The sequence below is a fragment of the Oncorhynchus keta genome, unplaced genomic scaffold (genome assembly GCF_023373465.1).
Source record: "Oncorhynchus keta strain PuntledgeMale-10-30-2019 unplaced genomic scaffold, Oket_V2 Un_scaffold_8144_pilon_pilon, whole genome shotgun sequence".
Classification (NCBI taxonomy): Eukaryota; Metazoa; Chordata; class Actinopteri; order Salmoniformes; family Salmonidae; genus Oncorhynchus; species Oncorhynchus keta.
In genome coordinates, this window is record NW_026291002.1 from 10,235 (window position 1) to 25,396 (window position 15,162).

The window sequence follows — 15,162 nt, forward strand, 5'->3', positions numbered from 1 at the left end:
GTTATATATACAACAATCCTAGTAAGGACAGGTTATATATATACAACAATCCTAGTAAGGACAGGTTATATATATACAACAATCCTAGTAAGGACAGGTTATATATACAACAATCCTAGTAAGGACAGGTTATATATATATATACAACAATCCTAGTAAGGACAGGTTATATATATACAACAAGGACAGGTTATATAGTAAGGACAGGTATATATATACAACAATCCTAGTAAGGACAGGTTATATATATATATATATATACAATCCTAGTAAGGACAGGTTATATATATACAACAATCCTAGTAAGGACAGGTAGTAATGACAGGTTATATATATACAACAATCCTAGTAAGGACATGTTATATATACAACAATCCTAGTAAGGACAGGTTATATATATACAACAATCCTAGTAATGACAGGTTATATATATATACAACAATCCTAGTAAGGACAGGTTATATATATACAACAATCCTAGTAATGACAGGTTATATATATACAACAATCCTAGTAATGACAGGTTATATATATATACAACAATCCTAGTAATGACAGGTTATATATATACAACAATCCTAGTAATGACAGGTTATATATATATATATACATACAATACCTAGTAATGACAGGTTATATATATACAACAATCCTAGTAATGACAGGTTATATATATATACAACAATCCTAGTAAGGACAGGTTATATATATACAACAATCCTAGTAATGACAGGTTATATATATACAACAATCCTAGTAATGACAGGTTATATATATATACAACAATCCTAGTAATGACAGGTTATATATATACAACAATCCTAGTAATGACATATATATATATATATACAACAATCCTAGTAGTAATGACAGGTTATATATATACAACAATCCTAGTAATGACAGGTATATATATATACAACAATCCTAGTAATGACAGGTTATATATATATACAACAATCCTAGTAATGACAGGTTATATATATACATGACAATACAACCTAGTAATGACAGGTTATATATACAACAATCCTATATGACATATATAACAATACAACAATCCTAGTAATGACAGGTTATATATATATACAACAATCCTAGTAATGACAGGTTATATATATACAACAATCCTAGTAATGACAGGTTATATATATATATATACAACAATCCTAGTAAGGACAGGTTATATATATACAACAATCCTAGTAATGACAGGTTATATATATATACAACAATCCTAGTAAGGACAGGTTATATATATATACAACAATCCTAGTAATGACAGGTATATATATATACAACAATCCTAGTAATGACAATCCTAGTAAGGTTATATATATACAACAATCCTAGTAATGACAGGTTATATATATATACAACAATCCTAGTAAGGACAGGTTATATATATACAACAATCCTAGTAATGACAGGTTATATATATATACAACAATCCTAGTAAGGACAGGTTATATATATATACAACAATCCTAGTAATGACAGGTTATATATACAACAATCCTAGTAATGACAGGTTATATATATATACAACAATCCTAGTAAGGACAGGTTATATATATATACAACAATCCTAGTAATGACAGGTTATATATATATACAACAATCCTAGTAATGACAGGTTATATATATACAACAATCCTAGTAAGGACAGGTTATATATAACAATCCTAGTAATGACAGGTTATATATATATACAACAATCCTAGTAATGACAGGTTATATATATACAACAATCCTAGTAAGGACAGGTTATATATATATACAACAATCCTAGTTATATATATACAACAATCCTAGTAAGGACAGGTTATATATATACAACAATCCTAGTAATGACAGGTTATATATATATACAACAATCCTAGTAATGACAGGTTATATATATACAACAATCCTAGTAATGACAGGTTATATATATACAACAATCCTAGTAATGACAGGTTATATATATATACAACAATCCTAGTAATGACAGGTTATATATATATACAACAATCCTAGTAATGACAGGTTATATATATACAACAATCCTAGTAATGACAGGTTATATATATATATATACAACAATCCTAGTAAGGACAGGTATATATATACAACAATCCTAGTAAGGACAGGTTATATATATACAACAATCCTAGTAATGACAGGTATATATATATACAACAATCCTAGTAATGACAGGTTATATATATATACAACAATCCTAGTAATGACAGGTATATATATATACAACAATCCTAGTAATGACAGGTTATATATATACAACAATCCTAGTAATGACAGGTTATATATATATACAACAATCCTAGTAAGGACAGGTTATATATATACAACAATCCTAGTAAGGACAGGTTATATATATACAACAACAACAATCCTAGTAATGACAGGTTATATATATATATACAACAGGTTATATATATATATACAACAATCCTAGTAAGGACAGGTTATATATATACAACAATCCTAGTAAGGACAGGTTATATATATACAACAATCCTAGTAAGGACAGGTTATATATATACAACAATCCTAGTAAGGACAGGTTATATATACAACAATCCTAGTAAGGACAGGTTATATATATACAACAATCCTAGTAATGACAGGTTATATATATACAACAATCCTAGTAAGGACAGGTTATATATATATACAACAATCCTAGTAAGGACAGGTAATATATATATACAACAATCCTAGTAATAACAGGTTATATATATACAACAATCCTAGTAAGGACAGGTTATATATATACAACAATCCTAGTAAGGACAGGTTATATATACAACAATCCTAGTAAGGACAGGTTATATATATACAACAATCCTAGTAAGGACAGGTTATATATATATATACAACAATCCTAGTAAGGACAGGTTATATATATACAACAATCCTAGTAAGGACAGGTTATATATATATATACAACAATCCTAGTAAGGACAGGTTATATATATACAACAATCCTAGTAAGGACAGGTTATATATATATATACAACAATCCTAGTAAGGACAGGTTATATATATATACAACAATCCTAGTAAGGACAGGTTATATATATATACAACAATCCTAGTAAGGACAGGTTATATATACAACAATCCTAGTAAGGACAGGTTATATATATACAACAATCCTAGTAAGGACAGGTTTATATATATACAACAATCCTAGTAATGACAGGTTATATATATATATCCTAGTTATATGACAACAATCCTAGTAAGGACAGGTTATATATATACAACAATCCTAGTAATGACAGGTTATATATATATACAACAATCCTAGTAATGACAGGTTTATATATATATACAACAATCCTAGTAATGACAGGTTTATATATATACAACAATCCTAGTAATGACAGGTTATATATATACAACAATCCTAGTAAGGACAGGTTATATATATACAACAATCCTAGTAATGACAGGTTATATATATATACAACAATCCTAGTAAGGACAGGTTATATATATACAACAATCCTAGTAATGACAGGTTATATATATACAACAATCCTAGTAATGACAGGTTATATATATATATACAACAATCCTAGTAATGACAGGTTATATATATACAACAATCCTAGTAATGACAGGTTATATATATACAACAATCCTAGTAATGACAGGTTATATATATATACAACAATCCTAGTAATGACAGGTTATATATATATATATATATACAACAATCCTAGTAATGACAGGTTATATATATACAACAATCCTAGTAATGACAGGTATATATATATACAACAATCCTAGTAATGACAGGTTATATATATACAACAATCCTAGTAATGACAGGTTATATATATACAACAATCCTAGTAAGGACAGGTTATATATATATACAACAATCCTAGTAATGACAGGTTATATATATACAACAATCCTAGTAATGACAGGTTATATATATATATATATATATATATACAACAATCCTAGTAATGACAGGTTATATATATACAACAATCCTAGTAATGACAGGTTATATATATACAACAATCCTAGTAATGACAGGTTATATATATATATATACAACAATCCTAGTAAGGACAGGTTATATATATACAACAATCCTAGTAATGACAGGTTATATATATACAACAATCCTAGTAAGGACAGGTTATATATATACAACAATCCTAGTAATGACAGGTTATATATATATATACAACAATCCTAGTAAGGACAGGTTATATATATATATACAACAATCCTAGTAATGACAGGTTATATATATATATATACAACAATCCTAGTAAGGACAGGTTATATATATACAACAATCCTAGTAATGACAGGTTATATATATATATATATATACAACAATCCTAGTAAGGACAGGTTATATATATATACAACAATCCTAGTAAGGACAGGTTATATATACAACAATCCTAGTAAGGACAGGTTATATATATACAACAATCCTAGTAATGACAGGTTATATATATATACAACAATCCTAGTAATGACAGGTTATATATATATACAACAATCCTAGTAAGGATCCAGGTTATATATATACAACAATCCTAGTAATGACAGGTTATATATATACAACAATCCTAGTAATGACAGGTTATATATATACAACAATCCTAGTAATGACAGGTTATATATATACAACAATCCTAGTAAGGACAGGTTATATATATACAACAATCCTAGTAATGACAGGTTATATATATACAACAATCCTAGTAATGACAGGTTATATATACACAACAATCCTAGTAATGACAGGTTATATATATACAACAATCCTAGTAAGGACAGGTTATATATATACAACAATCCTAGTAAGGACAGGTTATATATATACAACAATCCTAGTAATGACAGGTATATATATACAACAATCCTAGTAATGACAGGTTATATATATACAACAATCCTAGTAAGGACAGGTATATATATATATACCTAGTAATGACAACAACAATCCTAGTAAGGACAGGTTATATATATACAACAATCCTAGTAATGACAGGTATATATATATACAACAATCCTAGTAATGACAGGTTATATATATATACAACAATCCTAGTAAGGACAGGTTATATATATACAACAACAATCCTAGTAATGACAGGTATATATATATACAACAATCCTAGTAATGACAGGTTATATATATACAACAATCCTAGTAAGGACAGGTTATATATATACAACAATCCTAGTAAGGACAGGTATATATATATACAACTAAAGGACAGGTTATATATATATATAACAAATCCTAGTAAGGACAGGTTATATATATACAACAATCCTAGTAATGACAGGTTATATATATACAACAATCCTAGTAATGACAGGTTATATATATACAACAATATATAATACAACAATCCTAGTAATGACAGGTTATATATATATACAACAATCCTAGTAATGACAGGTTATATATATACAACAATCCTAGTAATGACAGGTTATATATATATATACAACAATCCTAGTAAGGACAGGTTATATATATATACAACAATCCTAGTAATGACAGGTTATATATATATACAACAATCCTAGTAATGACAGGTTATATATATACAACAATCCTAGTAAGGACAGGTTATATATATACAACAATCCTAGTAAGGACAGGTTATATATATATATAATGACATACAACAACAATCCTAGTAATGACAGGTTATATATATACAACAATCCTAGTAAGGACAGGTATATATATATAATCTAGTAATGACAGGTATATATATATATACAACAATCCTAGTAAGGACAGGTTATATATATACAACAATCCTAGTAAGGACAGGTTATATATATATACAACAATCCTAGTAAGGACAGGTTATATATATATACAACAATCCTAGTAAGGACAGGTTATATATATATATATACAACAATCCTAGTAAGGACAGGTATATATATATACAACAATCCTAGTAAGGACAGGTATATATATATATACAACAATCCTAGTAATGACAGGTTATATATATATATATACAACAATCCTAGTAATGACAGGTTATATATATACAACAATCCTAGTAATGATATATATATACAACAATCCTAGTAAGGACAGGTTATATATATATACAACAATCCTAGTAATGACAGGTTATATATATATATACAACAATCCTAGTAATGACAGGTTATATATATACAACAATCCTAGTAAGGACAGGTTATATATATACAACAATCCTAGTAATGACAGGTTATATATATATACAACAATCCTAGTAATGACAGGTTATATATATACAACAATCCTAGTAAGGACAGGTTATATATATATATATATACAACAATCCTAGTAAGGACAGGTTATATATATACAACAATCCTAGTAATGACAGGTTACAACAATATATATATATATACAACAATCCTAATGACAGTAATGACAGGTTATATTATATATATACAACAATCCTAGTAATGACAGGTTATATATATATACAACAATCCTAGTAATGACAGGTTATATATATATATATACAACAATCCTAGTAATGACAGGTTATATATATATACAACAATCCTAGTAATGACAGGTTATATATATACAACAATCCTAGTAATGACAGGTTATATATATACAACAATCCTAGTAATGACAGGTTATATATATATATATACAACAATCCTAGTAATGACAGGTTATATATATATATACAACAATCCTAGTAATGACAGGTTATATATATACAACAATCCTAGTAATGACAGGTTATATATATATATACAACAATCCTAGTAAGGACAGGTTATATATATACAACAATCCCTAGTAAGGACAGGTTATTATATATATACAACAATCCTAGTAAGGACAGGTTATATATATACAACAATCCTAGTAAGGACAGGTTATATATATATACAACAATCCTAGTAAGGACAGGTTATATATATACAACAATCCTAGTAATGACAGGTTATATATATATATACAACAATCCTAGTAAGGACAGGTTATATATACAACAATCCTAGTAATGACAGGTTATATATATATATACAACAATCCTAGTAAGGACAGGTTATATATATACAACAATCCTAGTAAGGACAGGTTATATATATACAACAATCCTAGTAATGACAGGTTATATATATACAACAATCCTAGTAAGGACAGGTTATATATATATACAACAATCCTAGTAATGACAGGTTTATATATATATACAACAATCCTAGTAATGACAGGTATATATATATACAACAATCCTAGTAATGACAGGTTATATATATATACAACAATCCTAGTAATGACAGGTTATATATATATACAACAATCCTAGTAATGACAGGTTATATATATATACAACAATCCTAGTAATGACAGGTTATATATATATACAACAATCCTAGTAAGGACAGGTTATATATATACAACAATCCTAGTAATGACAGGTTATATATATATATACAACAATCCTAGTAAGGACAGGTTATATATATACAACAATCCTAGTAATGACAGGTTATATATATACAACAATCCTAGTAATGACAGGTTATATATATATACAACAATCCTAGTAAGGACAGGTTATATATATATATACAACAATCCTAGTAAGGACAGGTTATATATATATATACAACAATCCTAGTAATGACAGGTTATATATATATATACAACAATCCTAGTAATGACGGGTTATATATATACAACAATCCTAGTAAGGACAGGTTATATATATATATACAACAATCCTAGTAAGGACAGGTTATATATATACAACAATCCTAGTAAGGACAGGTTATATATATATACAACAATCCTAGTAAGGACAGGTTATATATATATATATACAACAATCCTAGTAATGACAGGTTATATATATACAACAATCCTAGTAAGGACAGGTTATATATACAACAATCCTAGTAATGACAGGTTATATATATATACAACAATCCTAGTAATGACAGGTTATATATATACAACAATCCTAGTAATGACAGGTATATATATATATACAACAATCCTATAGTAATCCTAGACAGGTTATATATATACAACAATCCTAGTAATGACAGGTTATATATATATACAACAATCCTAGTAATGACAGGTTATATATATACAACAATCCTAGTAATGACAGGTTATATATATATATACAACAATCCTAGTAATGACAGGTTATATATATACAACAATCCTAGTAATGACAGGTTATATATATACAACAATCCTAGTAATGACAGGTTATATATATATACAACAATCCTAGTAATGACAGGTTATATATATATACAACAATCCTAGTAATGACAGGTTATATATATACAACAATCCTAGTAATGACAGGTTATATATATATACAACAATCCTAGTAATGACAGGTTATATATATACAACAATCCTAGTAATGACAGGTTATATATATATATACAACAATCCTAGTAAGGACAGGTTATATATACAACAATCCTAGTAATGACAGGTTATATATATACAACAATCCTAGTAATGACAGGTTATATATACAACAATCCTAGTAATGACAGGTTATATATATATATACAACAATCCTAGTAATGACAGGTTATATATATACAACAATCCTAGTAAGGACAGGTTATATATATATATACAACAATCCTAGTAAGGACAGGTTATATATATACAACAATCCTAGTAAGGACAGGTTATATATATACAACAATCCTAGTAAGGACAGGTTATATATATACTGTAAAGAATCCTAGTCCAAGGACAGGTTATATCAGATCACTTTAAAATGTCTGCCAAACCAAAACATATGAAGATAACAAACTCTATGTTATATATTATATATATATATACACAAAGACTACTTTACTATACATTCATAACACACACAATCATTACTAACAACACAGAGGACACTAATACATTCACTAACAACACAGAGGACACTAATACATTCACTAACAACACAGAGGACATTAATACATTCACTAACAACACAGAGGACACTAATACATTCACTAACACAGAGGACACTAATACATTCACTAACAACACAGAGGACATTAATACATTCACTAACAACACAGAGGACATTAATACATTCACTAACAACACAGTGGACACTAATACATTCACTAACAACACAGAGGACATGACTACATTCACTAACAACACAGAGGACATGACTACATTCACTAACAACACAGAGGACACTAATGACATTATAATACACAGAACATTAATACATTCACTAGTAACACAGAGGACATTAATACATTCACTAACAACACAGAGGACACTAATACATTATAACAACACAGAGGACATTAATACATTCACTAAAACACAGAGGACATTATATACATTCACTAACAACACAGAGGACATTAACTAACAACACAGAGGACATTAATACATTCATAGGACATTAACACATTCACTAACAACACAGAGGACATTAACACATTCACTAACAACACAGAGGACATTAACACATTACTAACAACACAGAGGACATTAAGGTCACTAACAACACAGAGGACATTAATACATTCACTAACAACACAGAGGACATTAATACATTCACTAACAACACAGAGGACATTAATACATTCACTAACAACACAGAGGACATTAATACATTCACTAACAACACAGAGGACATGAATACATTCACGAACAACACAGAGGACATTAATACATTCACTAACAACACAGAGGACATGACTACATTCACTAACAACACAGAGGAGATGACTACATTCACTAACAACACAGAGGACATTAATACATTCACTAACAACAGAGGACATTAATACATTCACTAACACAGAGGACACTAATACATTCACTAACAACACAGAGGACATTAATATATTCACTAACAACACAGAGGACATTAATACATTCACTAACAACACAGAGGACATTAATACATTCACTAACAACACAGAGGACATTAATACATTCACTAACAACACAGAGGACATTATACATTACTAACAACACAGAGGACATTAATACATTTAACAACACAGAGGACATTAATATATTCACTAACAACACAGAGGACATTAATACATTGAACTAACAACACAGAGGACATTAATACATTCACTAACAACACAGAGGACATTAATACATTCACTAACAACACAGAGGACACTAATACATTCACTAACAACACAGAGGACATTAATACATTCACTAACAACACAGAGGACATTAATACATTCACTAACAACACAGAGGACATTAATACATTCACTAACAACACAGAGGACATTAATACATTCACTAACAACACAGAGGACATTAATATATTCACTAACAACACAGAGGACATTAATACATTCACTAACAACACAGAGGACATTAATACATTCACTAACAACACAGAGGACATTAATACATTCACTAACAACACAGAGGACATTAATACATTCACTAACAACACAGAGGACACTAATAAATTCACTAACAACACAGAGGACATTAATACATTCACTAACAACACAGAGGACATTAATACATTCACTAACAACACAGAGGACATTAATACATTCACTAACAACACAGAGGACATTAATACATTCACTAACAACACAGAGGACATTAATACATTCACTAACAACACAGAGGACATTAATACATTCACTAACAACACAGAGGACATTAATACTTTCACTAACAACACAGAGGACATTAATACATTCACTAACAACACAGAGGACATTAATACATTCACTAACAACACAGAGGACATTAATACATTCACTAACAACACAGAGGACATTAATACATTCACTAACAACACAGAGGACATTAATACATTCACTAACAACACAGAGGACATTAATACATTCACTAACAACACAGAGGACATTAATACATTCACTAACAACACAGAGGACATTAATACATTCACTAACAACACAGAGGACATTAATACATTCACTAACAACACAGAGGACATTAATACATTCACTAACAACACAGAGGACATTAATACATTCACTAACACAGAGGACATTAATACATTCACTAACAACACAGAGGACATTAATACATTCACTAACACAGAGGACATTAATACATTTCACTAACAACACAGAGGACATTAATACATTCACTAACAACACAGAGGACATTAATACATTCACTAACAACACAGAGGACATGAATACATTCACTAATAACAACACAGAGGACATTAATACATTCACTAACAACACATAGGACACAATACATTCACTAACAACACAGAGGACATTAATACATTCACTAACAACACAGAGGACATTAATACATTCACTAACAACACAGAGGACATTAATACATTCACTAACAACACAGAGGACATTAATACATTCACTAACCACAGAGGACATTAATACATTCACTAACAACACAGAGGACATTAATACATTCACTAACAACACAGAGGACATTAATACATTCACTAGCAACACAGTTGACATTAATACATTCACTAACAACACAGAGGACATGAATACTTTCACTAAACCCCTGAGAACAATAACCCCTGAGAACAATAACCCCCTGGGAACAAGAACCCCCTGGGAACAAGAACCCCCTGAGGAGAACAATAACCCCCTGGGAACAATAACCCCCTGGAACAAGAACCCCCTGGGAACATAAACCCCCTGAGAACAATAACCCCTGAGAACAAGAACCCCCCTGGGAACAAACACAGAACCCCCTGGGAACAAGAACCCCCTGGGAACAAGAATCCCCCTGGGAACAATAATCCCCTGGGAACAAGAACCCCCCGGGAACAAGAACCCCCCGGGAACAAGAACCCCCGGGAACAAGAACCCCCCAGGGAACAAGAACCCCCCGGGAACAAGAACCCCGGGAACAAGAACCCCCCGGGAACAAGAACCCCCCCGGGAACAAGAACACCCCCGGGAACAAGAACCCCCTGGGAACAAAACCCCCCGGGAACAAGAACCCCCGGGAAAAGGGAACAGAATCCCCTGGGGAAAGAATCCCCCTGGGAACAAGGGAACAGAATCCCCCTGGGAACAGAATCCCCTGGGAACAATAACCCCCTGGGAACAAGGGAACAAGAACCCCCCTGGGAACAAGGGAACAAGAACCCCCCTGGGAACAAGGGAACAAGAACCCCCTGGGAACAAGGGAACAAGAACCCCCTGGGAACAAGAACCCCCTGGGAACAATAACCCCCCTGGGAACAAGAACCCCCCTGGGAACAAGAACCCCCCTGGGAATAATAAACCCCCTGAGAACAATAACCCCCCTGAGAACAAGAACCCCCCTGGGAACAATAACCCCCCTGTGAACAATAACCCCGCTGAGAACAAGAACCCCCCTGGGAACAAGGGAACAGAATCCCCCTGGGAACAGAATCCCCCTGGCAACAGAACCCCCCTGGGAACAGAATCCCCCCATGAACAGAATCCCCCCAGGAACAGGGGAACAAGAACCACCCCGGGAACAAGGGAACAAGAACCCCCCAGGAACAGGGGAACAAGAACCCCCTGGGAACAAGGGAACAAGAACCCCCCAAGAACAGGGGAACAAGAACCCCCCAGGAACAAGGGAACAAGAACCACCCTCGGAACAAGAACCACTCCGGGAACAAGGAACAAGAACCCCCCAGGAACAGGGGAACAAGAACCACCCCGGGAACAAGGGAACAAGAACCCCCCCAGGAACAAGGGAACAAGAACCACCCTGGGAACAAGGGAACATAATCCCCCTGGGAACAAGAACCACCCGGGAACAAGGGAACAAGAACCCCCCAGGAACAGGGGAACAAGAATCACCCCGGGAACAGTGGAACAAGAACCCCCCCATGAACAAGGGAACAAGAACCCCCCCAGGAACAGGGGAACAAGAACCACCCCGGGAACAAGAAACCCCCAGGAACAAGAACCCCCCAGGAACAAGGGAACAAGAACCACCCCGGAACAGTGGAACAAAGGGAACAAGAACCCCCCAGGAACCAGAACCCCCAGGAACAAGGGAACAAGAACCCCCAGGAACAGGGGAACAAGAACCCCCCCAGGAACAAGGGAACAAGAACCCCCCCAGGAACAGGGGAACAAGAACCCCCAGGAACAAGAAACCCCCAGGAACAAGAACCCCCCACGAACAAGGGAACAAGAACCACCCCGGGAACAGTGGAACAAGAACCACCCCGGGAACAAGAACCCCCCAGGAACAAGGGAACAAGAACCCCCCCAGGAACAAGGGAACAAGAACCACCCTGGGAACAAGGGAACAGAATCCCCCTGGGAACAAGAACCCCCAGGAACAAGGGAACAAGAAACCCCCAGGAACAAGGGAACAAGAACCACCCCGGGAACAGGGGAACAAGAACCCCCAGGAACAAGGGAACAAGAACCACCCCGGGAACAAGGGAACAAGAACCACCCGGGAACAAGGGAACAAGAACCCCCCCAGGAACAAGGGAACAAGAACCCCCCCAAGGAACAAGAACCCCCCAGGAACAAGGGAACAAGAACCACCCAGGAACAAGGGAACAAGAACCCCCCAGGAACAAGGGAACAAGAACCCCCAGGAACAAGGGAACAAGAACCCCCCCAGGAACAAGGGAACAAGAACCCCCCTGGGAACAAGGGAACAATAACCCCCCAGGAACAGGGGAACAATAACTCCCTGGGAACAAGGGAACAGAATCCCCCCAGGAACAGGGAACAAGAACCCCCCAGGAACAGGGGAACAAGAACTCCCTGGGAACAAGGGAACAGAATCCCCCCAGGAACAGGGAACAGAATCCCCCCAGGAACAAGGGAACAAGAACTCCCTGGGAACAAGGGAACAAGAACCCCCAGGAACAATAACCCCCCCAGGAACAAGAACCCCCCTGGGAACAAGGGAACAAGAACCCCCCCAGGAACAAAAACCCCCCTGGGAACTAGGGAACAAGAACCTCCCCCAGGAACAAGAACCCCCCTGGGAACAAGGGAACAAGAACCTCCCCCAGGAACAAGAACCCCCCTGGGAACAGGGAACAAGAACCTCCCCCAGGAACAGGGAACAATAACCCCCTGGGAACAAGGGAACAAGAACCCCCCCAGGAACAAGAACCCCCCCAGGAACAGGGAACAAGAACCCCCTGGGAACAAGGGAACAAGAACCCCCCCAGGAACAAGGGAACAAGAACCACCCCAGGAACAAGGGAACAAGAACCCCCCAGGAACAAGGGAACAAGAACCACCCCAGGAACAAGGGAACAAGAACCCCCCAGGAACAAGGGAACAAGAACCCCCCAGGGAACAAGAACCCCCTGGGAACAAGGGAACAAGAACCCCCCAGGAACAAGGGAACAAGAACCACCCCAGGAACAAGGGAACAAGAACCCCCCAGGAACAAGAACCACCCCAGGAACAAGGGAACAAGAACCCCCAGGAACAAGAACCCCCCAGGAACAAGGGAACAAGAACCACCCCAGGAACAAGGGAACAAGAACCCCCCAGGAACAAGAACCCCCCCAGGAACAAGGGAACAAGAACCACCCCAGGAACAAGGGAACAAGAACCCCCAGGAACAAGAACCCCCTGGGAACAAGGGAACAAGAACCCCCCCAGGAACAAGGGAACAAGAACCCACTGAGGAACAAGAACCTCCCCGGGAACAAGAACCCCCTGGGAACAAGGGAACAAGAACCCCCCCAGGAACAAGAACCCCCTGGGAACAAGGGAACAAGAACCAGAACCCCCCAGGAACAAGGGAACAAGAACCCACTGAGGAACAAGAACCTCCCCCCGGGAACAAGAACCCCCCTGGGAACAAGGGAACAAGAACCCCCCCGGGAACAAGAACCCCCCCGTCTCTCTCTCTCTCTCTCTCTCGTCAGGTATTCTGCCACTCTCTGTTTAGGGTCAGTCACAGTGGTCAGGTATTCTGCCACTCTCTGTTTAGGGTCAGTCACAGTGGTCAGGTATTCTGCCACTCTCTGTTTAGGGTCAGTCACAGTGGTCAGGTATTCTGCCACTCTCTGTTTAGGGCCAGTCACAGTGGTCAGGTATTCTGCCACTCTCTGTTTAGGGTCAGTCACAGTGGTCAGGTATTCTGCCACTGTGTTCTCTCTGTTTAGGGCCAGTCACAGTGGTCAGGTATTCTGCCACTGTGTACTCTCT

The 15,162-nt window shown here is 35.3% G+C and overlaps 1 protein-coding gene across 1 annotated transcript; it reads left to right on the top strand.

The window, feature by feature from the left end:
* Positions 1 to 8,798: 8,798 nt before the first annotated feature.
* On the top strand, positions 8,799 to 14,635 carry LOC127929551 (basic proline-rich protein-like). Its single transcript, XM_052517468.1, has 2 exons — positions 8,799 to 8,839; positions 11,704 to 14,635. Exons 1-2 carry the CDS (start codon positions 8,799 to 8,801, stop codon positions 14,633 to 14,635), a joined length of 2,973 nt encoding a protein of 990 aa, XP_052373428.1.
* The last annotated feature ends 527 nt before the right edge of the window (positions 14,636 to 15,162 follow it).